Genomic DNA, 25,876 nt, shown 5'->3' with positions numbered 1-25,876 from the left:
CTTAGCTTTCATTGCAATGATTAAACATTTCAATTTCAATAATTGACAGTTTATAATTTATGAAAAGTATTGCGGGGGTGAGGTGGGGGGGGGGGGTTAGTTAGTTAGATAGGCCAGCTTGTTAAATGAAAATATAATTTATTTAGTTATGCATTTAAAACATACCTATAAAAAAAAAACTTTGCTGATTGTTGAGAAATAACAATGCTCTTTTTCATTTTTGCAAAGTGAAATAAGGGATAATTTGTGGGTTTTACTTTTCATACTCCTTCTCCACTGAAAGATCAATGAACACTTGATTTATGAAAAAGAGAATGATACCTCATGATTCTTCTATGCTTGTTTTGAGATATAAACTATTCCTCTCTCATGATCTGAAGAATGATTATCCGACATATACTAAGAACAACTTAATCATTTTCATGTTTTGTATTGAACAATTTCATTGGTCAACCTTCAAGACTTCTTGACCAATGAAGGAAAAGATTTTCAGTTTATGCACTCCAGAATTTGCTATATTTAGCCGTTTGGAGAAGGTATGTCTGTTGTATTAATGAGAAAATATTTGTTATTTTGCAACTGATAGCTTTTATGCCGTTGTAGTACCAATAACAATGAACTCAGAAAGATAACCGGGCGACCTGCATTCCGTGTGCACTCTCTGAATTTATGTCATTGATGCTCTCGAAAACTAATTATCCATGTTTACTCGAACTCGAATATCGACCAAGAAATTTATGATTATGGATATGATACAGTTAACTGAATGCATACTTATGATGTGCATCATCTTGTTTTCTGGTCTGATAACTTTGCTAGGGCTGCGAAGTTTCACAAGAAAAAGAAAATCTGGTCGTCAAAATATTACTGTTCTAGATAAATATTTTAACAATAAGGAGGCATGTTGACATGCCTGATGAAGTGTGAAACTTGGAGAATAGAGAATGCTTAAGTGATCTTGGGAGGGCTTCGGGATGCAGCGTGTCAATTTTTTTTATTTAAGTTCAATAATAATGTTAGCCTAGCACAAAATGTTGATTATTTAAGTAATTCATGTTGAATATAAATTGAAAGTTGATATTTTTAAAAAAATACAGTTGAGCTTCAGTATCTTGAACACTAATACCTGTTATACTGTAGACATACTTTTTTCCTTGGGGTCAAAATTCTGCTGAAGCTCAATTTCTGTTTAATCCGTGAGTAGAAAATTATGCGGATTTCTTAGACTGTCACTATATGCCTTACATTTATATTAAGTACGCTTGGATAAATTTTCACTGAAAATTTGTGACCGCGTACATAGCGTAAATTAATACCATACGGTAAAAAGTACTTCTGCGGTAACTCAAATACCATAGATATGTCAAAGTGATCTGGAAGTCTTAAACATTGATTTTAAAGTATTTTACCCTTAATATCACAAAGCCTTTGATAGATATGAAGTTCTTGGATCCCTGTGAGTTTGAAATATTGACGTTAGACGGTAAAAAAGATGCATGGATAAGAATGAACTTACATATTAAAGACACCATTTAAACCACCTATTCTGTCAGCATATATAATCTATACATAGAAAAATATACCTAAATGAAAAGATGCCAACTGTATTCCAAGATAAATTTACAGTATTTCTGTTTGTAAAATAATCATATAAAACATCTCTGGGCCATGAAAAGTGTTGTTAGAATCCTGCCACAAGAGCTAAAATTGTTTCTCTTGATTGTACCTCATCTTGAATAGAGCAGAAAAGAACTTTCTTTTATCATAATAATATATTTTCTATTGTAGGATAGAGATGAATGACCAGAACCCAAAATTACCATGATTATATTCAAGGTTCCAAGTTTGAAATGAAAAAGGTTGGTTTGTAGTACCTTAAAAGTATCTTTCAAGGAGACTGACTAATTAATAAATATATATATATGCCATTGATAAAATGTACAATCGTTGATTTTTATCAGTGAAGAAAATTGCAATAAGTTTGTTGTTAACCGATTTTTTTCTCAACATGAACATGATGAATACATACAAGTTTGTCATGTTTTAATTTTAAGGAGTTATCTTTCCTTTTATGAAATAGGTGTCAGCCATTGCAAAGAAATGCATTTCTTTTACATATAAGTTACTTTAAATCTGCCCTAAATAGAAAAAATGAAGAAATTGTCATTTATTAAATTAATTTTTTTTTTTACAGTTGAGGGAGACAGATTGTCAGAGTCACTGCATTGCATGATGGGATAAGGAAAGCAGGAGACATGAGAACATATAAAGAACCAAAGCGAATTGATAAGCCACGCATTCGAGATTCAGCAATCAGACAGCTTAATGATGCTGCCAAATTTGCTGCGATTCATTCAGCTGCTGTCAGTTTGCGAGAAGAAGAGGAAAATGCCAGGAAGTGTGAAGACCGTCCAAGTGGGTCATGTGACAATCATGTGACCCAAGACTTTAGTGTAGAGAAAACTGTCATCAACTGTCAAACCGAGAGTTATAAAACTGAAGTTTCCCTGACAACAGGGACAGTTACTATAACAGAAGTGGCCAATAAGCCCTTCCCTCTCTCCAGCAATGAACCCAAAAATCAAGCCGATGACAAAGATTCCTCGTTTTCTTCCTCTCTGTCCTCTATCCCTACCGACTCTTACATCTCATCGGACGCAAAACTCAGTGACCTTGACAACTCAGGAATTTCTACCCATGATCCTCCACTCTCACCACACCAGACGACGGAAAATGGGATGGATGTGGATGAAAAGAAAAGTGATGCTGAAGATTCAGTGCCAGAGACCAAAAAATCTACGCCCTCAAAAGTGGAGAAAAGGAAGGCCCCAAAACCTGTGAAAAAGAAGGCACCGATTGACCGTGTCGATAAAAAGTCTCCAAAAGAGAAAGTAAAAAAGGTGCCCGTGAAAAAGAAAATCAACAAGAATGCTCATGAAGGTAAAATTATCAAAAATAAGACTGTGAAAGGAAAAAAGAAAGCAAAAACTGAGGAGGAAAATGAAGATGTGAGTGCTGTTGATTCATCTTTTGGGGACATCAGCAAGACAGACGAAAGTGGAGCATCTGTGTCTCCAAGAGCATCTAAAAGGACACCCAAAAGGAATCGTAAATATCACAGTGACGATGAGCAGTTTCATAGCATGGAGGATGGCAGCCCAAGTCGTAAGAGGTCCCCCAGAGCTGTGAGGAAGAGGAAAATTAACTTCAATGAGGATGAGGATGATGAATTTGAAGATGAACGTTTTGATTTTGATGTAGACGTACCTGAAAAGGTGGAGGTGGCAAAACCAAAACCTCCACCAAAAAAGTGGAAGAAGGTGGAGTTGAATAGTGAACATGGGAATAGGGAAAATGACAATGATTCTATGATCACTGATGATCTTATTCCTAAGCCAAAAAAGACTAAAGGATTAAAAAAAGTTAAAACTGAAATTAACAGTGACAATGTAGTAGTGCCTAATGAAATAGAAAAAGTGGAAAAAGACAAAGACAGTCCTCCAAAGAAAAAGAAATTAGTGAAGAAAAAGAAAGTGGAGAGTGTGAAAGATAAGGACAATGGTGAGAAAGATAGTGCTACATCAGAGGTGAAAAAACCTCCAAAGAAAAAGCGGCCGCCAAAGAAGAAAGTGGAGAAAAGTGTGGAAGGTAAAGAAAACGGGGAAAATATTACAGGGGAAGGAGAGGAGGAAAATGAGGAAGGATCAGAAACGGAGGTGAAAAAGGAGCAAGTGATAATGTATTGTCCTCTGTGTGGACATATATCACGGAGCAAGAGTGCCAACACTCGACACATCAGAAGGTGTGTGGAAATTCCTAGATCAGACATTGTGGCCGAAAAGTCTACAGAGAGTGGAAAATCCATGGAAAGTGGAAAATCCGCGGAGGTTGAGGAAAAGGAAAAGAAAGAAAGTCTAGATGAAACGGAGAAAAAGGAGGAAAAAGATGAAATGCGTGTTGATCAAGAAAAACTAAGTAATGATGAAGTAAAAGAAAATAAGGAGGATGAGGAGAATGAGTCAAGGGAAGAGAAGGATCACTTGGATTCCAGTTTTGACTTATCTGGAGATGAGGAAGAAAACGTGGAGAAGCAAACGACAGACTCAAAACCTGAAGGAGCGGGTCCCAAAAAATCAATAAACATTGAAACTCTGATGAAAAAACAGAGCCCAGACACTACGTTTAAGTGTGAACACTGTGAGTATGCCACACCCAAGCGAGCCATGCTGGGGAGGCATCTAAGGACCCATGGGATATACGTCTGTCTGCGATGCAATCTGATTTATGACTCTAAGGAAGTTCTCAAGGAACATGTGTTTCAGGAACATAAAGATCGTGCCGATTATAAACTTTGTCGAAAGTGTAGTCGGTATATTCGCTGCCATGAGATATCGTTAGAAAAACATATGGACGAATGTACGGGACCTGTGCCATTTAAGTGTAAATTCTGTGAGAAGGAATTCAAGTACGAGTCTTCATTAAAATCTCATATTATCCGTCATGACCCAGACGCCCCCAAACGCTTCAACTGCCCACAGTGTACATACAAATCAAACTACAAAGCCAATCTCAAAAAGCATTTGAAAAATATTCACAACACGGAACGTGTGAAACAGGAGTTTCCATGTACGTTTGAAAACTGTGAGAAGAAATTTCACACAGAGGACAATTTAAAACGGCATTTGAAGTTTCACTCAGACGTGAGGAATTATCTGTGCCCCCAGTGTCCTAAACGTTTTAAAACATCGGCAGCTTTAAGGGGTCACGTGATCGTACACGACCCTGCTCGTCCATTTAAGTGCAATATCAATGATTGTACGAAAGACTTCAGATCCAAAAAACTCTTGAAAAATCACATGGAGGAATATCATAATTTAACTGATAAAAAATTTCCGTGTGATTTTGAGGGCTGCAAATTCACTTTCTTTAAAAGGAGTCATTTGCAAAGACACAAAATTTCCCATACAGGTTAGTAAAAAAGATATTATAAACATAAAAAAAAATTGAGGTTATAAATAAAAAAGTAAGCATTGCTCTACTTTCATTCACTTAAGAAATTTCGCAATTAGCATACAATGTACCTCTCAACATGCTAAATATTACCTCTCTTTTAACCAAAAAAGGTTTGCTACTAATTATAAGTGTGCAGAGATTTTCTCAGAGATATGCACAATGATTGAATTTCAAAGCATTTGCTTTCTTCATGCTGTGCATAATGATTATGTTTGATGCATACTTAAATTTTATGTTGCTCAACCCCTATTTGATATTTTATGTTAGATCCACACCTATATTATTTTAGATCCATGCCTATATTTTTTTAGACCCACATCTATTTATAATTGATCTACACCCATTTTACATATCCCTACTGTGTTGTAGGTGAGCGTAAGTTTGGTTGCTCGGTGTGTGGGAAGGCTTTCAGACATGCAGACAACCTGAAGGTTCACATGAGGCAGCACACCAATGAGAAACCCGTGGCCTGTGAGCTGTGCAGCTTCACGTGCCGCCAGAAAAGCTCACTACAGTACCATCTACACAAGTTCCACGGAATCGCACCCAAACCAAAGAAACCCAAGAAGCAAGGGGATGGGAAAAACATGGCATCAACGCCAAATGACAGCAAACTGAGCGTGTTATCTCAAGAGTTCAAGGAGAACCAGAAAGATTCGGTGGAGAAGATGGAAAATAGTTTCGACTCAAAACCACTGACTCCTAAACCCAAACCTGTAAATCCTGCGATGGACTTGTACGAGTTTCGGTCGGACGAAGAGTTTGATGATGACTCGGTGTTATTGCCTTTACGACAGGATAAAACGTCTACGCCAATTCGGCACGAGAAGCCTTCGTATTTGTCGCACACACCCAAATCTGATCTTTTAGACAGGACTTCAAAGAGTTTAGACTTTGATGAGGACAAACTCAGTGATATTGATACTCAGACAGACAAAAAAGAAACCGAAGATCAAAAAGAGAAAGAATCTAAAACCAGAAAGGAAGAGAATGATGAAGAAGGAGAGGAACCAGCTAAAACCACTGCCAAAACCAAGAAACCGAAGAAAACACCGGGGAGGAAGAAAAAGGTTAAAGATGCTGAAACCGCATCACCATCAAAACCGAACAAGGAGGAGAGTGCTAAACCAGAGGAAACCAAGGACTCTAAGAAAGAGAAACCGGTCAAACCTAAAGGCAAGAGAGGGAGAAAACCCAAACCGAAACCTGAGGAAGGTATGTTGCTGTGTTAATGAGTATTGAATTTTAACAGTTTAGATGCCACATTACCGTATAAGTGTAAATTTTAGTGAGACGCAAATTTAGCAATTTGTCCTTAATATTTTTGACAATTATTTTTCGAGAGGTAAGAGTTCTTGTGACCATTGAACTTTTTTTAAAAAATGTTTATGTTGGGGAAATGAGAGAAAAAGTATTCAAAGTTTATAGTTTCAAAAAGTACATAAACTAAAGGAATTTAAACAATAAGTCTTTAAAAATTTTTACTCAGAGTGGTAGTAATAAAATGTTATTTTTTGTAGCTGAGACAACAGAAACTGCTGCTGATAAAAAAGACTCGGAACAAGTGCCTGTCAAACCTCCAAGGAAGAAACCAGGTACTGTTAAACTATCTCAATTCATGGGAATCAATTTTCATTAGCAAACAGCATTTTATGTGTTTCTTGGGCCTAATTTTGTTGGTTACACATTAATCCAAAAGAATCAATGAATCAATTTGTTGACAAATTAATTATTCATGGGAATGTAAATTCAAGGGTAAGACTGAATTTTACAGTTTTTTAAAAAAGTATTTGGGCTACCTAAAATTGAAATTCTGGTTCTCAGGCCCGCGCGCATCCATTTTGAGGTAGCCGCATTGCTAATCTTATTGTATTTTTGATAAAATAAAAAGTTGGTATTGCGGAGATCAATCCGGAAAAAAAAGTTCCGTCCTAATTTTTTCGTAGTTTAGTACTCAAATATCACTTCCAGTAGCCATTTGCAAAGAGAATTTGACTACTTCGTTTGAGAATACTTTCAAAGACATTGCCTATGATGTTCACACGCTGATAAGCTATGGATAAAGCAAACCCATTTGAACAGAAATGGAAAGTATATCTGTGAATAAAAAAAAATAACTTTATTTTAAAGAAAATTCAAAAACTCAAATTAAAAAAATACCTCCCTCATCAACTTTATTGCCAATAAAACGATAAATAAAATGCCACCCTCCCGCATCTGTTTTAGAGAAAACTGGCCTGAGAACCAGAGAATTAAATTTAGATAGCCTTGAAAATGTAAACTTGATTTTAAAAACTGATCTGATGGTTTAATAAAATCACAGATTAAGGTGATAAAATTTTTGGCAAGGATAACATTATTATGCCCCCCTTCGAAGAGGGGCATATTGCTTTGCTGCTGTCTGTCGGTCCACTTATTTTCCATTCATTTTCTTCACAACCATTGCATATACTGAAATAAAAGTTTGTATATAGATATATCAGATGATTATCTAGGTCAACTTCTGTTTTGGGTATGTTTGTGCCATTTTTGACAGAGTTATGCCCCTTGGACTTCGAAAATTTCCAATTATTTGCAGTTTCTGTTCATTTTCTTCGTAGAGGTTGCACACACTGAAATGAAATTTAGTATACAGATATATTTGATGACTATCTAGGACAAGTTCTGTTTTTGGTACGATTGAGCTATTTTTGACAGAGTTATGCCCTTTTGGACTTAGAAAAATTCCAATTTGGCGGGGAGGGGGGCATAAATGTTTTACAAACATCTCTTGTTTAAATTTTATACAAAATCCAAAGCAGATTTTGAATATCTTTTTCAGGTCAATATACAGTTCAATACTTGAGTTAAAAGCTCTTGAGTAAAGTGATGAAATTTAGGTGAGGTTAACATTCTATACAAAGATTAAAGCAGATTTTGAAAATCTTTTTCAGGTCCAAAACCCAAAAATAAAGCAAAGTCACCTGAGGATGCTGTGAAAGTTCCCAAGAAACGTGGGCCCAAAAAGAAGAAACTGCCTGTACCTCACGACGAGTTAACTGAAGAGGAGCCAAGTTCGCCACAGAAGAAAAAACGTAAATATGTACGCAAAAAGAAACTGGAAAAACAGGTGGAAGAGAAGAGGTCAAAGGGAGGGAAGAAGAGAGAAGATGCTGAGACAGAAGAGGAAGATACCATTATATACAGTGAGTTGGAGCATAATACTGCTAATGAAGATGATGGAGAAGCTACAGAAATTGAGGGCTTCAATGATGAAGAAGGGGGAAGTAAAACCCCCGATTCACCCAAGTCACCAGAAGAACCGGAGGAACCTAGAGAGGAAGTGGAGAAGGAAAAGGAAAGGGAGGAAGAGAAGGAAGTGAGTGAGGAGGAAAAGGAAAAAGTGGAGGAAAAGGTGGAGGAACCAGTGGAAACGAAATCCACGAAAGAGGAGGAGGAGAAGAGGACCAGTGAGGCAGAGAGTGACAGGATGAGTAGCGGGATCGATACCGATTTTGAGGACGACTTGAAGCCCCCTCCTGCTCCTCGACCCCCTCCGGTAGTGGAGAGCGATGAAGGAGATATTGAATCAGGACCTGAAGACATGGATACTCCAGGTCGAGATTTCGAGTCAACTCCACCTAAGTCGGTACAGAACCACAGTGTACAGAGTCTTCCTGGCAGGGATTATGAATCCACCCCAAGAGATTATGAATCTACTCCTCCAAAATCAGTGCAACCAGACAGTGTTCCCAACTATGGCAGCAATGAGAATAAGAACGATGTCATGTCTCCACCTTCTAAGGGATACTCCAGTGTCGAAGCAGCTAAAAGAGATCTTTCTGTTGACTCCCAAAATGAGGACAGGGAGATTTCTAATCCTGTGCCCAGCAACAGCTATCCACAGACAGGGTCTGTGGAGCACCCCTCATCAGTAGCTAGCAACCCCCCACCAGGGTCTCAAAGCAATACAGGGTACGGGTCCCAGTCAGAATCAGCCATGCCAGAGGTAGACAAGGATTATCTTGGACAGTACCTCCAGCAGTTTGATTCTGGGGGCAGGTCGTCAGACGACAACAGCCGACTCAACCCATCTGTAGAACGACCTCCAGAACATATCAACATTCCTACATCACCCCAGGATAAAGAGTTGCCTCCCCTTAATTTGAGTTCGTCAGTGCCACCTTTAAATCTCAGCACTACTCCAGATAGAGACTCCATGCATACTAAGGGAGCTGACTTGTCTAATAAGAGAATGGAGATTTTGGCCTGCGATAGACAACAGGAGGAGCACTTCCAACAGAGATCTGAAAACCCAAGTCGTTCATCAGAGCGGATACCTGATAACGTGTACGATAGCTTGTCTTCTGTTATGAACTCTTACCTGCCTGGGTCAAGAGAAAATCCATCTCTCTTCCCTCCTACAACTACTTCATCGTATGCATTTTCAGAGAGTGAATCCATTCTGCAGCGGCAAAGGATGACCACTCCATTTCTCACTCAAAGTGACCCCAATGCTTTACAAAACCTACACAGAATGGCTGACTCTGCTTTAACTGCTAACAACCCAGCATCTCTTCTCAGGCGTCCAACAACGGTTCCTTCCAGGGAAGAGATATTTCCACCACCTTCAGCAGTCTCGCAAACAATGGCTCGTAACCCGTTCCATACGTCATGGACTTCCCAAGATGTTCGACATCCACACTGGAGTCAGGCGTCTTATCTACAGAGACAGACAGGGTCCACCACTAACCCTCTCTTTCCAAAAGATAACTACCTCCCTGGAAGAGATTTCATGTTCGACACGTCCAGACGCACAGTGACAGAGAGGAACATGTTCCCAGGCTTACCACAGACGCAGAGACCCGATCTCCCCCATGAGACCTTCCCAGGATTTGAGTTCGGTTATTTTGGGAGTCATGGCTACCCTGGGGCACCACCCCTGGATTACACCAGATCCTCCTCTCAAACCGCTCAGAAGACGTTTGATGAGAGGTACCGACAGACCGCCACAGGAATGGGAGATTTCAGAACAATTCCTCCTTCGTCTTCCTCCGACATGTTCAGATCCATGAATCCATCTTTTAACTTTGACAAGTACATGTATGGTAGAGACCCCGTGTACCACCCCCAGCACGTAGGAGACACCACCAACAGCCCGTTCTTAACTCACGGAGTACCCTCACAGCATGCCATGTTTGACAGAGACTACACCAGGGGGTTTTATCACCAGAACAGCCCCTACAGCTTCATGAATGACAAGCCCTATGCGGCTGCTGCTGCTGCAGCCTCAGCCAAGCTCACCCACTCCTCTACCCCGGGGATGGGTCAGGACAGGGACTTTGTGCCACGCCCCAATACTGCGGCCGCTGCTGCCGCCGATAGCCAGATACCTATGCAGGACCCGTACCGACACCCAATGTTATACAATATGATGAATAGGTACTTCGAGTCCTGAAAAATTTAATATATTTATGTGTGGTTTCTATGTCTGATTACTCGCCCTGCCAGGGATGTTGAAGATGATGTTGAAGCCATAGATCGAACACGAAAGGCACAGAAGAAAAAAGAAGAGGGGCTGGCCTTGTGCAGTATGGTGAGAGTACTGGTGAAGTCTTCAGTCACTACCTAAACATCAAAAGGATCTTATACGATATATGTAATATATATGACAGGATTTAAAATTTTTTGTTGTGATACACTGTAGATTAAGTGTATAAATTATTAACGTATCGGTGCCACACAACTCGGAGATGGCAAAGCTGTTATTTTGTAAAAAGTAATATATCCTAGGCTTTTGACCCTTGCCTTGTTAGATCTTGTAACTCTGTGTATAAACTGAAATCCTCAGACTTGTATAATATGGTGTGTTGTGAAATCCTATCATTACATGTTGTTTGCTTATTGCTGCCTAAGTGATAGAAAAACGTGTACTTAATTAGGTAGATAAGTGTACAAGTATTTATCTGCAATAATTTTTTATTACATGGAATATATCGTATTACATGTAGAGTAGATTCAGTATTTTTCTTCTGTTGGATAGGCAGAAGCAATATGTGAACATGAATGTGCCTGTGGTAGCAAAATTAAATCAGATTTTTTTTTTTTAAGTTTTAAAAAATATCACTTTAATAATTAAATTAAATGTTAATCAATTTTGCGATCTCATACTGAATCATCTTTCAAGGGCTTTATATGATCTATTTTTGTATTTGTATGTGAAATTAGCAGTTAAAATGGAAGAGAATGAGGGAAAAAAATACTATTCTTGTATTGAAACATATCCTTAGAATTGAAGTATGTATATATACGAGATACATAGAAATCATGTGATCTCTTAGATCATGTGACGAGATTGACCTATCAGAGTGCTTTTTTCTCATTTAAAACCATGACAAACTTCATACTGCATTTTCAGATGTTGCAAGTCTGACACAAAACTTAGAGTGCCAAGGCAATGTATTAGTTATTCTGAACAACTGATAAAAAGAAAATGTGCATTAATATGATAACAAGTGAGTTGCATTCTCTAATTTGGTGCGTAACTGTGCAATTGTTGAAATCATGTTTTGCATTTTTAAATTTGCATAATGTCAGAAAAAAAACACCATGAACAAATTGTATAATATGTATAACTGTATTTTGAAACACACATCATTTTTTTACACCAAAAAAAACAACCATTTTTCCATTTGTTTTTACACATTTTATATTTGATCGTTGAATTCATCTGTACAAAACTACCATTGCCAATTGGTTGTATTTACTATCGTGTGCATTTCTTGCATGACTATAACCTGGTGACTCTTAAGAAATACAATTTATATATACACACCCCCTAGTATTTATTTGTGAAATGTTAATGCATGATATGTCTGTAAGTACCTCTAAATATATATATCAACCAAGTCCTGCACCCTTATTTGGTGTTGTTTTTGCCTTTTACCTTTTTTTTTTAATTTGTTTTCATTTCTATTTGATAGAACAAAACCACAGTATAATGAACAGCCAAGTATATAAAAATGTCAGAACATGTTTCTCCCTGAAAGTGTATTATTTTCAGTAAGTTATTATATTAATTTAATAGAACAAATGTGCATCTTTTTTTTTACAGTGCAAAAATGCCTTTTCTTGAGATTGTACATCCTTTGATTTTTTTCCCCCAAATTTTGTTTGAGCACTTGTCAAAAATCTAACCCCCAAAGAAAGGGAAATAATTGTGTAAGGAAAATAGCATTGAAACCTTTAGCTTATTCATCCAATGGGACTTTTTTTGCAGATTTTTTATTTTTACTTAAATATACATTTATTTGCTTAATATACCAAATATATTCAACATATGACCTTAGAAGGGAAATTAATTCAAAATAAATTCACAGCATTTTTTTTTCTTTTTCTCTCAGGGTTCGTTGCCAGTATTTTTTGTTTTTAGGGTTTAATATCTTTCAGAAAGTAAATAAAAACTACCGGTACTTGAAGGCATTATGTATATTGTATCATATGTAAACACACACTCAAGGGTACTGGTTTTAAAGATAATAGCACTCCTGTAAATGGTCACGGAGGGGTTAATTTTCTAGATATTGCCTTGACAATTTTTTTTCTTTTCTGCATTGGAAGAAGGATTTTTTCTTGGAAGACAAGAAATAGATATGGTGGATTTAAATAAGATTATTTGTTGATATTGGCCCTTTGCTATAGAAAGTTCTCTGATCATAATTTGTATGTCTGACAGTATTTGATGTTCATGCTGTAATTTGAAAGATGGTGCTAAAGATATTTCCCTTTTGGTCCTAAAACAGTGCATTTTGGATTGGCAGGAATTCCACAATTTGATGGATGAGAAATATTTCATTTTCAAAAAAAAATGCCAATGATCTCCTATCAGTGCTGCAGTTTTTGCTTCTAGGAACAATACGAGGTCCATTTGAACCACACATTTACTTTTCCTACATATGAATAGAGGTCAAACTCTTCCTACGTGGAGGCATGTTTGTCACCAACTTCTATACATATGTATAATGATTTTGTAAAAGTTGCAAATTTTTGACAGCCGAAATTCCAACATGGTCACCACGATTTCTGATTTCACTGAATAATTTGATAGCTTTTGTTATTAAATTAGACATACATGTATAAGTATAACCTTTCTAAGGGGCTTGCATAAGCCTTTGAATTATTTAAAAATAAAGTGATTTTGCTTGAAAATTCTGTAGCATGGTCTGCATGGATGCAATATTTTTCTGGTGATAATGCAAGGATATCAAGGGAGATAAATGTGAATCAATCTGATGTAACCCATGTGAGCAATATGGCACCTAAGTTTTATTTTATTACAGCATTTGAAAACCCAGTTTTATATCAGTTATATTTGTTTACAGTGTTTTTAAAGACTTTCAGTTTTAAATACCTTCTTTTGTTACTTTTATACCGAGTGTTGATTTTTCTCCTTGTTAGGATTAAGTTATAGGTTTGTATCTGCTGAATTGTTTATTGTTTGTATACTTTGTACATTTTATGTGTAAATAATTATTATATATATATAATTGTGTGACTTTTTTGTGTTGTTATTGCGATATATATACTATACATTCATTATCATTATATAAATATTTATAAATATATATATACATAGTTATGGCAATTCTGCTTGTTGTTCAATAGGAAACAAAAAAAAATTGTGAATGTTGTTAAAGTTATGTCCCTTTAAAGTTTTTGATTACAAATTTTATTCTGTAAACTTGATGTTTGTGCAAAATCTTTTTTTTTTTTTTCTTCTTTTAAATGATTGGGACAAAAAAAAAAGATTGCTAAAAAAACAGCTCCCATTTATATATAGATAGCATAGATCATTTTAGAGATAGTTTTAGAGAATAAACATTTTACTATATGTCAGCCTTGTTTGTATTTTTCATTCTGTCAAGTAGAAATCCTTAATATGGTTACCACTGGCTTTTAGTTTATTTTAAGCTTGTTAGATGCCTCCTACAATTTTGTTAAATGTCAGAGTAGACAGATTTAAAAGGCATTATCGTAATAAATAGAGCTTGCCTTTTGGAATCCATTCCTTTAGATATTGTTAACTTCCTTATATGCTAAACCATTCAGAGCAGATGATGAAGGAATTTCTTGTTAATTGCTATCCCAACACAGATAGTTGCGGACAGGAAACTAGCTCCCATCTAGTTTGAGTAGTTCATACCTGTTGGTCTTGACCTAGATGTGAGGTCTGCTTGTGATCCTGTGGTAAAAGTTCTCACTAAAATTGAACATCATATTTGTTGGCTCTTCTGAGCTAAATTCTCAATGAGCTAATGCCATTGCCATGCAAGCAATATACTGTATAAATGGAAATTTTAGGGAGACACAAATTCAATGGTTTCACTAAAAAGATTATTTTATTTTTAGCAAGAAGTAATTTCTGTGATTTTAAAATGCTCACTAGAGAAGCTATTGCAAGAAAAAAAAATTTTTTACCCATATTTAATTTATTTAATTTAAGCAATCTCAACACCGCTAATAATGCTAAAATTATTAATAATAATGCCAATAATAATGCTAATAATGCCAAAAGTAAACTTGTACGTACTAAATTCTTGAAATGTATCTTTTCAGATAAGCTATTTACTGTACTTTTACATATATTGGCATATTCAAAATTTAGCGCAATCACTGTGTATGGAGTTGTCAAAATCATGAATTAGCACTACAAATGTTTGCCATATATTGTACATATGATTTCTTAGCAGTATTCAGGAATTAGCATATCATTGTGCACAAAGCTGCTTTTTAGCTCTACTGGTCAGAGACCAGAAGAGCTTATGCGATAGTAATGCGTCCGTCGTCCATCCGTCTGTCTGTCTGTCTGTCTGTCCGTCTGTAAACAATTTTTCAAAACGCTACTCCTCCTACAGTTTTGGTCCGATTTCAATATAACTTGGCACACAAGTAGACTACACTAAGATACATAATTCTGTATATCGGTTTTTGATTTCGATAAACGGTGTTGCCGTGGTTACTAAAAATAGAAATTTCTGTGAAACTGTTTCAAAATGCTACCCCTCTTACAGTTTTGGTCTGATTTCAATATAACTTGGCACACAAGTAGACTACACTTAGATACTTACCCACAGCTATGATTCTGTGTATCGGTTTTTGATTTCGATGAACGGTGTTGCTGTGGTTACTAAAAATAGAAATTCTTTTTAAAAATATCAAAATGCTACTTCTCCTACAGTTTAAGTTTGATTTCAATATTACTTGGCACACAAGTAGACTACACTAAGATACATAATTCTTTGTATTGGTTTTTGATTTTGATGAACGGTGTTGCCATGGTTACTAAAAATAGAAATTTTTGTGAAAATCATTTAAAATGCTACTCCTACAGTTTAAGTCCGATTTCAATATACCTTTGCACACAAGTAGACTACACTAAGATACATAATTCTGTGTATCAGTTTTTTATTTCGATGAACGGTGTTGCCATGGTTACTAAAAATAGAAATTTTTTTGAAATACATGAAAAATGCTACTTCTACAGTTTTGGTCTTATTTTAATATAACTTGGCACACAAGCAGACTACACTGAGATACATAATTATCAGTTTTGTGTTTTTGATATTGATGATTTATGTCGCCATAGTAATTTAAATTGAAAATTCTGTAAAATTTTATTAAAAGCTACTCCTACAGTTGTAGTCTTATCGCAGTCTTGCCTCAAAAAGAGACTTAATCAAGGATCATTATTCTATTTATTGCTTTTGTAAAGTTTTAAGTCTTAACTGCTACTTTACTTTCTTTATTATAAGTACAAACCAGTAGAGCTACAGTCTCGACAGAGACTTCTGGTTCCAAATACATTTACACATACAGCTGAGTATATTCAAATTGGATAGATGTATATATTGCCAGTATCACTGTCATTCAAAGTTAGATGTCGCAATATGCACCTATGATCATTAAATCCTGTAAGTTGATGCATTTCTAATCCCAAAAATGGGTCACTGTGACCTCATTCTGGATTAAGTATACAGCCATTCATTATAATAGTCACTTTCTCTCCATATCGTATCTTGAGTAGCAAGACCTAGAATCAAATCATTTAGATCTACTCCTTGAGGATAATGCATCATGGCTCAAAAACAATTGATGGCAAAATCCAATTCTTTTAAACTTGTGGCACGTATTGTTGAGCAACTCCATACAATCTTCTTCATAAGACCTGAGTATATCCTACATGTAGTTAGAACTATTAATGAAAGTGTGATTTTACTGTTTTTCAGACAGAAGTGACTTTGCGGTTCAATTTTGTAAGATATAATTGTTTATGAACATGGGCAAAGCATAAATAAATTGAAGAATTTAGAACAAACATTTTAATCATGTGTAGAGTGGTATAACAACATATGAGAAAGATGATGATGATCTCCTATGTTTGTCACGTGTCGTCAAACTTGAATCCTTTTCTGGACAGATCTTCTCGTGCTTCTTTTATTTGCTGAAAGCATAAAACAAAATTGTTTTTGAATACTATTAACTCTTTCAAACCACACTGAAAAATATATAACTGTTGATACTATGGAATCATTTTCATTCCAGAGGGTCAATGTTTGTGGGCAGTAAAATTTTAAAAGTTCATAGGAATGTTAATTCAAGGATAACTTCTACCTGCAGAACATTCAATGTAGAAAAATGTTGACAAAGATAAGGTTTATGGGGATGTAAAGTTGTGGGTAAAAGTGACCCATTTGCAAAACATCAAAATTTACAAATAAAAGAAGTCATTTGAATAAGGGAAACAACACTCCGTATTAAAATGAATTTTCTTAATTTTCAATATGTTCTGTACATTTACCGGTATGCAGTAATTACCTGTTTTAATTCTTCTGCGGCATCTTTACAATCATTAAATATTGCAACTCTGTATAAAACTATTAGAGCAGAGATAATCTGGAAATAAAAAGAAAAGTTTTATACTTTATTGATGAACATCCTTAGATACACAATGCATAGAAACATTTAAAATTGCAAAGGAATTCAGTGATGTTTCACAATATTCACAATACATGTTTTTCTTCAGGTGGATTATGGAATGATCTTAATTGCAGGATAATAAAGTTTAACAATTACACTAAGATATTATTTTAAGTACTTTCTATTATGTGTTACACATGTAGTACTTACCCCAAAAATACCAACTGCTATCACAGGAGACTGAAATGAAAAGGAGGGCAAATTAGATTGGTATGTGTATATTTTAATACAATAGGACTCAGATATAAAGAACTTGCCTAAACTGTAATCTCAGTTATAAGGAAACATTTACAAATCCTGTAGAAGACTGATTTTTTGCCATTTAACCTACCTCTCCATCACTGCTAAAAATTAATCAACTAAGAAAATGTAAAATATTAACAGTCTATAACCTAAATTTTCAAGATATGCTTTACTTACAAGTAAAACAAGAGTTTTCTGGATTTCTGTCAACTGAACATCAACTTTTTCCAGAACAAAGGCAAGCCACACTGCCACAAAGAGGCCAGCTCCTATCAGCCACTGAAATAACTTGGGTATCTGCAGAATAAAATGTAAGTTATAGATGTCAAACCTTATCATCTGAGATGAGAAAATTTAGACATATTGATTTAGATGATTTTTTCCCCACAGTCACTTCTAGACTTACATGTTTCAACCGTTTGCAATTAAAGTGCCTATCACTACATGTACAACATTTTTTTGTACAATATGTATGAACTATGATATCATTGCAACAAACAAAAGTTCACAAAAATTTGAATTCACTTTCACTTAACAAATAGTGTAGAATGTTAGTACCCGGTAGATTAAATATCCTTAAATAAGAATCTGCACCTTTCAGCATGTTCAGACTTTGGAAAAGCAACCAACATACAATGTCATGTGATGTCAAATTCTAGACCTTCCAAATGTCTCATGCAGTTTGAAATTTAATTGGGATTAAATTGAGTTAAGATTAAATTAATAGCGGGCGCAGCGAGGCGGCGCGAAGCGGCCCTCGCGTAGCGAGCTCAATAGACTAACGTGTACTAAGGAAATTCGGGTTGAAATCTGCACATTGTTCCAAGAAATTTTTATGAGTCCACGTGAAAAAATTCCAAACTCCCAATAATCCTTTACGGCGCATAGCAACATGGTGGCTAAAACATAGCAACAACTTACATGAAAAAAAATTACAAACAACGATTTAATGCAATCTCCATGCCATAAAACTATCGTTTGCGTCATAAGTCAACAGGACTTTTTAGCTGACGTCATACTTTCGTCACTTAAACGGCTCGGGTATTTCCGATTTTGTCTGAAACTTCCGAAAAGTTCGGAATCTCGATCCCGATGCCTGGGAAGTGATTTCTTTTTATTATCTTTTTTTAAATGAACTGAGGATATGCACTGCAAGTAAAAGCTGTGTAAAGGTTTTTGATAGTAAATAACTGCGCTCGCCCCAACGGTCACACCGTAGAACATAATATCAGATAATTTAGTGATACAAAATTGTGCTAGCCCCAACAGTTGCACTGTCAACATATTAGCACTCAATTTTCTGCACCTTCTGTTCTCATATAATCGCTGCAAGATTTGTCTAGACTTGAAATCTTAGATTTATGTCTCAGTCCAAATTTTTTGGCTATGCGAATCTGGCTTAAATTTGTTCTCATAGCAAGAGCAGCCAGTGACATGTTCTGGGAAACCTCCAAGAAATCTCTTGGTCAAATTCCATGTGCAATAAATGGCAAATAACATGACAGTGCTGTTGATATGTTCTTCCAGATAGCTTACGTGATTGAAGCATAAAATAATTGTGTCTACTCTACAGTTCCTCCAAATATGATCGATTCACTCCAAAGATGAACACAAGAGACCCCAGGTATACAGAATATCATGACATCAGGAGTTCTGAGTCATTAACTTCTTTTTTTCCACATGTCTGACAGGTGCCACGCGCAATATGATGATCTTACAAAAAGACCAACTTTGAGTTGTATATAAGCACATATCTTATCAAAGAGAACAAAAGTTTTGAAATAATTACCATCTATATGGATACTCTGTCACTCTCTTGAGAAAAAATAAAACTTTAGTCAGTGGAAATTCATTACGCAAACCGGAAGCACTTATATTTTGCCTTTCGTGCCTCCTAATTCGAAAGAGTTAAATCAATGTCGATCCCGATATCATTTAAAAATCCAAACCCAACCCGACCTTTCAGTTTTTCATTTTAAAAAATCAAATTCATTATTTCAGATACAGTACTTTATTGTAATTTATATGCATATGAAAATTTAGCGACAAGAGCAAACACAAACAAATATGTTATGATGTAAAATTCACATAAGTGTTTCATTATATGTACTACATTTATGTTAAATCTAAAATTTTAAATCTTGTAAAACACAAATATATAAACATTGCAAAATAATCATAAAAAAAAAAAAAAAAAAACCGCAATTTATATGATTTTTTTTTCTTTCATGTTAAAAAAAAAAATATTAAAAAATTTTTTATCCCAAACTGCATGAAATTTTTGCAGCAACTGGGACTATTTTTGGAAGTGCGCACAGGTTTTAAATCAATTTCTGTTATGTAAACTATCACCTTTAATATAAAAATATTTCTAAAATCTTCAAGTATGTAAGTCAACTATATCATAGGTATATTTGCAGTCAGTTAACATAAATGCATCTTTTCAAGGAGTAGTATATTGGCTTTTAAAACCATTTCAGATCTTTGCAAAAATAAGCATTTCAGTTCAGTGGTACAAAGAAATAAAAAAAAAATATTAAATTTTACACAAAAATTTTCATAAAATTTTCCAGTTATGTAAATATGAAACTAATTTTGTTGTAAAAAATAGTATGTTTAAAATATCAATAACTTTAAAAGTGGTGGTTCTGGCAAATTTTAAACAGTTACCATTTAAGGATACACCAAAGGTTTCCAAAGGGCAAAATTTAATTTGCTTGTAATTCTTTCATTAACAAAGATAACATATTAAAAGTATATATCATTTGAAAGCTTATTAAATTCACTATTTAATGGTCTTAATTTAAATTTTCATTTTCATCTTTTTAAAAAATTATTAATATTTTAATGTAAATATTAGTGCATTTATATTTTATATATCAACTTTTTTGTATTTCACCTCTCAAAGTCAAAATTTGTGAACACACATTTGAGACGCATTCTGGCCAGTTTTCAGAGAAATTGGTCAATAAATAAGGGAGCTGAATCCTTTCAAAGAATACCACCAACTGTCTGATCTTACTTTACAGTAGAGGGCAAAAACCCATTACACAACAAAGTCTGCCAAAGCTGGAAATATATTACACCTTGGAGATTCAGCTTTGGATATTGTCAGTTATCCATATTTCCTATGCATATTCACAAGAATGGGAGGTTCTATTCTTTATTTAGGTGCTTTTAATGAAGTAAAATAGGTTCAATTCTGAATCAGAAAGATTTCCCGGCAAAATGGCAAGAGCTAAGCTCCACCTCCTATTTCATGGTCATTAGTGACCTGTTAGATCTCCTTCCCGAAATCTAGAATCCCTGTAGTTTAATTACTGATAACTCTGTGTGGCTAGTGAAGAATTCCCCAAGTGGTCACAGTGATTTATTGCTCCTTTCAGAAGCAGGCAGTTACAGAACAAATCAGAAGCTTCAATAACGGCACATTCACATGTGTTAGTGTTTATGTTTGATTATTGTTAAATAATTAGAAAACCATTTAATAATCAGCAAGAATTTTTCATGCATTATAAAGCAGTGATTAACATTGTTTTCTTAGCCAAAAATCTCAAAATTGACAAAAATCTTGAAAAAAGCCTTTGGTGTATCCTTAAACCTCCTGGAAAAGAACTTGAATAAAAAAAAAATATAAGGAAAATGTTTGATTATAGCCACAACATTTCTATTTTTTCCTATAAAATAATAGTTTATGGCCAGAAATTGACTACCATTCCTTCTTAAAATGCACAAAATGAACCCTTGCAAAAAGAAGAAATTGAGATTACACCAAAAAAGATAATGAAAGTGACTAGAATAAGGGAAGATTATTTTCTAAAGATGTTTGTTGGAAAAAAAACACATACAACATTAATACATTGTTCTTGTACATTTTCAATTTCAAATAATCTGGCCATTGAGTTCATTAGTTTTTCCCTTGTCTAAATTATTGCTTTTTTGCACACAGTCAAATCTAACCTAGAAAGCGTAAGTTGAATAATACAGTGTATATCGACAAGTAAATTTATCATATAAGTATTCCACAGAATAAAAAAATCAAAAGGTTTACTACACTTTATGTGTGTATATAAGCACTAATAAACTTTTCACATTTCTCTCTTTAACAAAAGTACAGTATATGATATCACTAATACAGGGAGAAAAAATCTAACCACTGAACAAGCAGGAACACACTGCCACTAATGCTAAAAGTATGACATAGGATCATTTGTTTAAAATCACATTTCTAATATATATTATATACACTAACAAACTATAGAAAAAATCTACAAAACTTTAAGACATACAACCAGTTGCAATTATCAACAACCTATATTTCATAGACTTTTTAATTGTCTTTGCAAGGAATTTCACAAAAAAGTATCAATGGTTTCATAAAAGGTCATCCTTGGTTAATACAGTGAATCCTCAATATCTCAAACCCAAAGGGACCAAGAAAAAATTCTGAAATATTCAATAATATGTACATAAAGAAAAAATGGTTGGGACTTTTAACTCACTTCAACAAAATTACAAATCTATTGTTTTCAGGATATCAAAGTTTAGGATAACAAAGGTTTAACTGTACATGATAAACCAGTCCTGTAAAAGTATGGAATAAATTTCACTGGTTCAATCTTACAATATGTCAGAAAAACATTTAAAGACTTATTACAATTGCATAAGTAGACTGAAATAAACTTATTACATATGTATTACAATTAAGTTAATAGTTTGGAGTTTCATTACAGTATCATTAAATAATTAATAGTCTGGATTTCCATTCATGTTACATGTTACATCAAAATTTTATAATCCAGTATATTCCCATCAGGGGGCATCCAAGGTTGTAGAAGTTAGCTTAGCTGCTAAGCAAGATACCTAAGTTTTTTTTAACATGATTAATAATTGTTATTCTTAGGTTGCAGCAAGGCCAATTTTTCATGCCAAATTGATGCCCTACGTAGAGTTACATAGCCTTTTTGATCTTGAAGGCAAAATTGAGTAAACAATGAATAGGTCCAAAAGAGGAGGATTTTCATCTAACACTGGGTTAGAAACAGTTTACATAACATTTCTATTTATTCTACAACTTCTACTATAATGTTACATTATGCTACTACACAATATTGTAATCGTGATCTTAGTACTAATATTATTGGTCAGCTATGAAATATGTAAACATGTAGTCCCTGAGGTGAATTTGTCATTCTCATAAAAACTTTCACAAATTCTGAATGGTCAATTGAACTGATGGCATTAACTTCAGACTTTCACTGGTAAAGAAGGAAACACAGTCTGGTTTTCAAAGTGGACAATTAAATATAACTGATTTGTAGCCACTTTCAATACACCATCATATACTCAACAAGGATTTTCTGCACAAGATTTTGTGATGCAGATTCAAACATGTATAACCATGATAACATGATTAACCAATGAAATGGTATATAAGATATTCCTAACAATAAACCTTGCTCAAAGACCTGGAAAAGATAAAATGTCTTATAGAATTTGTTAGTTAAGTTTTTGAGAATGAGCTTTTCTCAATAATGCTAGATTCTCTGAGGCAAACATACTGTAAACATGGAACGTTCATCTGGGAATGAATTCTTCAAAATTTTCTGATCAGAAAAACTTCAAAAGCCTTACTCCACATGAACTGTTTTTATTTTTTTGAAATATAAATACCATATTATTGCATTATACATATAATAAATCTTTTCCATAGTTTCAAAGAAAAAGATTAACCCTTCACAGAAGGTTTTGTAAATGAAAACTGAACAAAAAAATTTCCATGTTTACAGTACACTCAATATTGACGTCTTCCATGCATATGCTGTGTTCAGCGATATTGTAAGGATGGTTTATGATCGGTAATGCCTGTCACTGGTGGGGGTCCAGGGGCAGGACCTTGATCTATAATGCCAAATTCTGGGGGTATCCCTTGCCCCCCTGGTCCTCTTTCAGGGTGATGATAACCTGCCCTAGAAAATGGTTCAGCATACCTAGTTTCAGAAAATGTACTTTGTTCTGATATAGCAGTGCATGATACTGGAAACTGTCCTGTAGAAACAGAGTCAAAATTTTGTTCCTGATTCCCAGGAAACTGTTGTTTAGAAACAGAGTTGAAACTTGGTTCCTGATTACCATAAGAAGGTCCAGTGGGTGGTCTTTGGTCAACACAGCTGACTCCAAAGGATGGTTCTTGCTTTACAATGGTTTCTTGTGAATATGGATTTCTATCCTCTGAAGGAAGCTCTTTCTCCATGAATGTCTTCAATGATGGAGATTGTCCGATGATACTGTTATCTGTGAATGAATCTTGCTCAGAGGCTTCTGATTCTGAAAACTCTGGTTTTATTCCAGATGCTCCATTGGCAGTTTTAATGTATGCCAAGACTCCAAACTCTCTCAACTGTTCTTCAGCAATTTCTGACCACCTATTTCCTGCTTTCCGGTTGAGTGGACTCGGATGAGCCAGATACTCCACCCTGAAGTCGTGCAAGTTTCCATTCTTCATTACGTTTTTCACACAAGTCTCCACATACCGACCTATTGCCACTACCACCTCCACTTTCAGGAGGCGAATCACATCCGCCAGAGCAGAGTCACAAATCTGGTTCAGCTGATTCCGTTTTTCTGCGGGAAGGATGTCGGGAGGGGTAATATTGCTGCCGGTTTTCGACAAGAAGGACAGAGGGCAAATGTTATGAAGAAAGCAGTGTTCGAAAAAGTTATCTGGTTGTCCACATAAACTCTTGATCAATGTCCAAAGTTTCTTGCCACTGACCTGAAAAAGATGATAAAAATGTTCTGAGAATGTAATGAGAATGAAATAATATCACCAGGTACATACCTGGCATATATAATTCTATTCTAAAATTGTAACCAAATGACAGAACTTTTAACCATTAATTCTAAAGTACAGGAATAAGAATATTAAAGCATTTTTGCAGAGAGTTGCTACAACTGGGCCCGATTACTGGACACAAATGCATGGGATATAAATCCCTAAATTTCCTCCTCATTTTTACCTCAGATCTTGTGCAATCTAATCCAAGAATGGGTCTTTTTGGGTGCTCCCATGCTGGTCTCAGGATATTCCCCTGAATTTCTAACCAATCACGGACAAAGGTTCCATCTCCAAAGGGTACCTGAAAATTTATCAATGAATTTGAACCTCAATCAATTTATTATATTCTGAAGATACCAAATGCATAGATACAGAACAATATGAAAAGAAATAATGTGTTACAGAATCCAATTTTGTAGTTCTCATAGAAGTGTACTGTATAGGACTAAGAATTTAAAGAAACTTAAAGCTTTATGCAGAGAAATTTAAGTATTTCATATACTGTATACTACAAAAAATATTAAACTTACTCCACTCTGAACCATTCCCCATGGTCCTGGATTAATCCCAACAAAGAGGACTTTTTTCTCAGTGCGACAGTATTTCCTTACAAACTCTTTATAAGTTTCATATGCATATACAGAAGGACAATATACATGGGCAACTGGCTCATCAAAAGTCAGTCCTTGAAGATTTTCACACAGCACTCTCTGGTTATGTAGCAATGCATTACCTACGTCACTTAACGTGTCATCTCTTTCAAAGTTCAGAATGGTTGGGGGTACAGCTTTTTCAGTTTTATCCTTTTCCTCAGGTGTGACAATAGCTGCCCAATTACCATAAAATGGATCTGGTGGTAAAGAAGGGCTTTCTTTCTGATTGGATTTTGTGTACGGTTTGGCAAGGGATTTATTGCTGGTTTTATACTTCCCACAATGTGAAATGTCCTCCTGGGGTTGTCCTAAATAGGGACTATTACTGAACACTGGAGATTGATAATTAAATCCTGCATTCGGATAATACTGGGAAACGAAATGATCTGATGAGAAATTATTTGGTGTATGATTCAATGGTACAGGTCCCGGATAGTGATTTCCAGGCACTCCATAATTGGGCGGATATCCTACATTAACCGAATTGTTTGCACCATATTCACGATATTCGGTCTCTGGTTGTGGATAGTGTGGCGGATAGGGATAGTAATTATTAGGAATACTTCCATATCCAGGTGCCATGAATTGGTTTGGTCCAGAATTGTACCTTTCTGGTGTATAGGGGATATTACTTTCCCATGGTCCTTGAAATTCTGGTTTCACAAAATTTTCATTTTGCTGAAACTGGTTATGAGGAGATATGCCATCAGCATATGGTGAATATGGAAGAAAATTCCTGTTCTCCATCACTGGAACTAAACAGGCTGCCTTAGGTGATGGTTGTTTCAACGTTTTTACCGTTTTTGTTCACATTCTTTTGTTGCTTTGTATTTTAGCATCACATTCAATTATTGCAAATAAATAACCTACTGCAGTTCTCCTGGTCAGTTTTTTGATTAGCAATCCCTTCTTTTACATTTTGCACTGCTAAAACTCTCTAAAAACAGGTTGAATTCTTTCTCCTAGTGGACAAAAAGACTATCCCATTTTGCAACCCTACTTTCACTTTTTCCAAATTTTGTTTTTGGTGACTGTTTTTGATAACTCGCGGCGTTTCTATTCGGAAAATCTTATTTGAATATTCCATATAATTAATTTAATGATTTCCATTGTA

General features: G+C 35.1%; 3 protein-coding genes across 4 annotated transcripts; 1 reads left to right on the top strand and 2 right to left on the bottom strand.

The window, feature by feature from the left end:
- Positions 1-464: 464 nt before the first annotated feature.
- Positions 465-13,887, top strand: LOC134279829 (uncharacterized). 2 transcript variants are annotated; one of them, XM_062762244.1, is made up of 6 exons: positions 465-536; positions 1,789-1,859; positions 2,195-4,968; positions 5,383-6,228; positions 6,534-6,608; positions 7,947-13,887. In XM_062762244.1, the coding sequence occupies exons 3-6, from the start codon at positions 2,256-2,258 to the stop codon at positions 10,448-10,450; spliced, it is 6,138 nt and encodes a 2,045-aa protein (XP_062618228.1). In that variant the 5' UTR covers positions 465-536; positions 1,789-1,859; positions 2,195-2,255; the 3' UTR covers positions 10,451-13,887. The 2 variants fall into 2 exon arrangements, with proteins under 2 accessions (XP_062618228.1, XP_062618227.1); XM_062762243.1 differs by having other exon boundaries at positions 1,789-1,863; positions 2,200-4,968.
- Positions 13,888-16,355: 2,468 nt separating this feature from the next.
- On the bottom strand, positions 16,356-19,168 carry LOC134279816 (dolichol-phosphate mannosyltransferase subunit 3-like). The gene is made up of 5 exons (XM_062762228.1): positions 19,061-19,168; positions 17,449-17,568; positions 17,179-17,208; positions 16,867-16,944; positions 16,356-16,492 (listed from the first exon to the last, which is right to left on the bottom strand). Exons 1-5 carry the CDS (start codon positions 19,061-19,063, stop codon positions 16,433-16,435), a joined length of 291 nt encoding a protein of 96 aa, XP_062618212.1. The 5' UTR covers positions 19,064-19,168; the 3' UTR covers positions 16,356-16,432.
- A 3,737-nt stretch (positions 19,169-22,905) lies between these two features.
- On the bottom strand, positions 22,906-25,783 carry LOC134279828 (uncharacterized). The gene is made up of 3 exons (XM_062762242.1): positions 24,640-25,783; positions 24,291-24,410; positions 22,906-24,046 (listed from the first exon to the last, which is right to left on the bottom strand). Exons 1-3 carry the CDS (start codon positions 25,507-25,509, stop codon positions 23,099-23,101), a joined length of 1,938 nt encoding a protein of 645 aa, XP_062618226.1. The 5' UTR covers positions 25,510-25,783; the 3' UTR covers positions 22,906-23,098.
- Between the last annotated feature and the right edge of the window lie 93 nt (positions 25,784-25,876).

This window comes from Saccostrea cucullata, unplaced genomic scaffold (genome assembly GCF_032062105.1).
Source record: "Saccostrea cucullata isolate Sc308-1 unplaced genomic scaffold, CSIRO_AGI_Scuc_v1 ctg1762, whole genome shotgun sequence".
In the NCBI taxonomy this organism is placed as follows: Eukaryota; Metazoa; Mollusca; class Bivalvia; order Ostreida; family Ostreidae; genus Saccostrea; species Saccostrea cuccullata.
This window is presented reverse-complemented; position numbering and strand designations above follow the sequence as displayed.

Coding starts and splice junctions, on each gene's coding strand:
- LOC134279828 (XM_062762242.1), bottom strand. CDS start 25,509: ATGGAGAACAGGAATTTTCTTCCATATTCACCATATGCTGATGGCATA. Junction 24,411..24,639: donor GGGGAATGGTTCAGAGTGGA/GTAAGTTTAATA, acceptor ATAAATTTTCAG/GTACCCTTTGGAGATGGAAC. Junction 24,047..24,290: donor TAGATTGCACAAGATCTGAG/GTAAAAATGAGG, acceptor CATCTTTTTCAG/GTCAGTGGCAAGAAACTTTG.
- LOC134279816 (XM_062762228.1), bottom strand. Junction 17,209..17,448: donor AGAAAACTCTTGTTTTACTT/GTAAGTAAAGCA, acceptor TTTTCATTTCAG/TCTCCTGTGATAGCAGTTGG. Junction 16,493..16,866: donor CCGCAGAAGAATTAAAACAG/GTAATTACTGCA, acceptor TTATGCTTTCAG/CAAATAAAAGAAGCACGAGA.
- LOC134279829 (XM_062762243.1), top strand. CDS start 1,800: ATGACCAGAACCCAAAATTACCATGATTATATTCAAGGTTCCAAGTTT. Junction 1,864..2,199: donor GTTTGAAATGAAAAAGGTTG/GTTTGTAGTACC, acceptor TTTACAGTTGAG/GGAGACAGATTGTCAGAGTC. Junction 6,609..7,946: donor ACCTCCAAGGAAGAAACCAG/GTACTGTTAAAC, acceptor AATCTTTTTCAG/GTCCAAAACCCAAAAATAAA.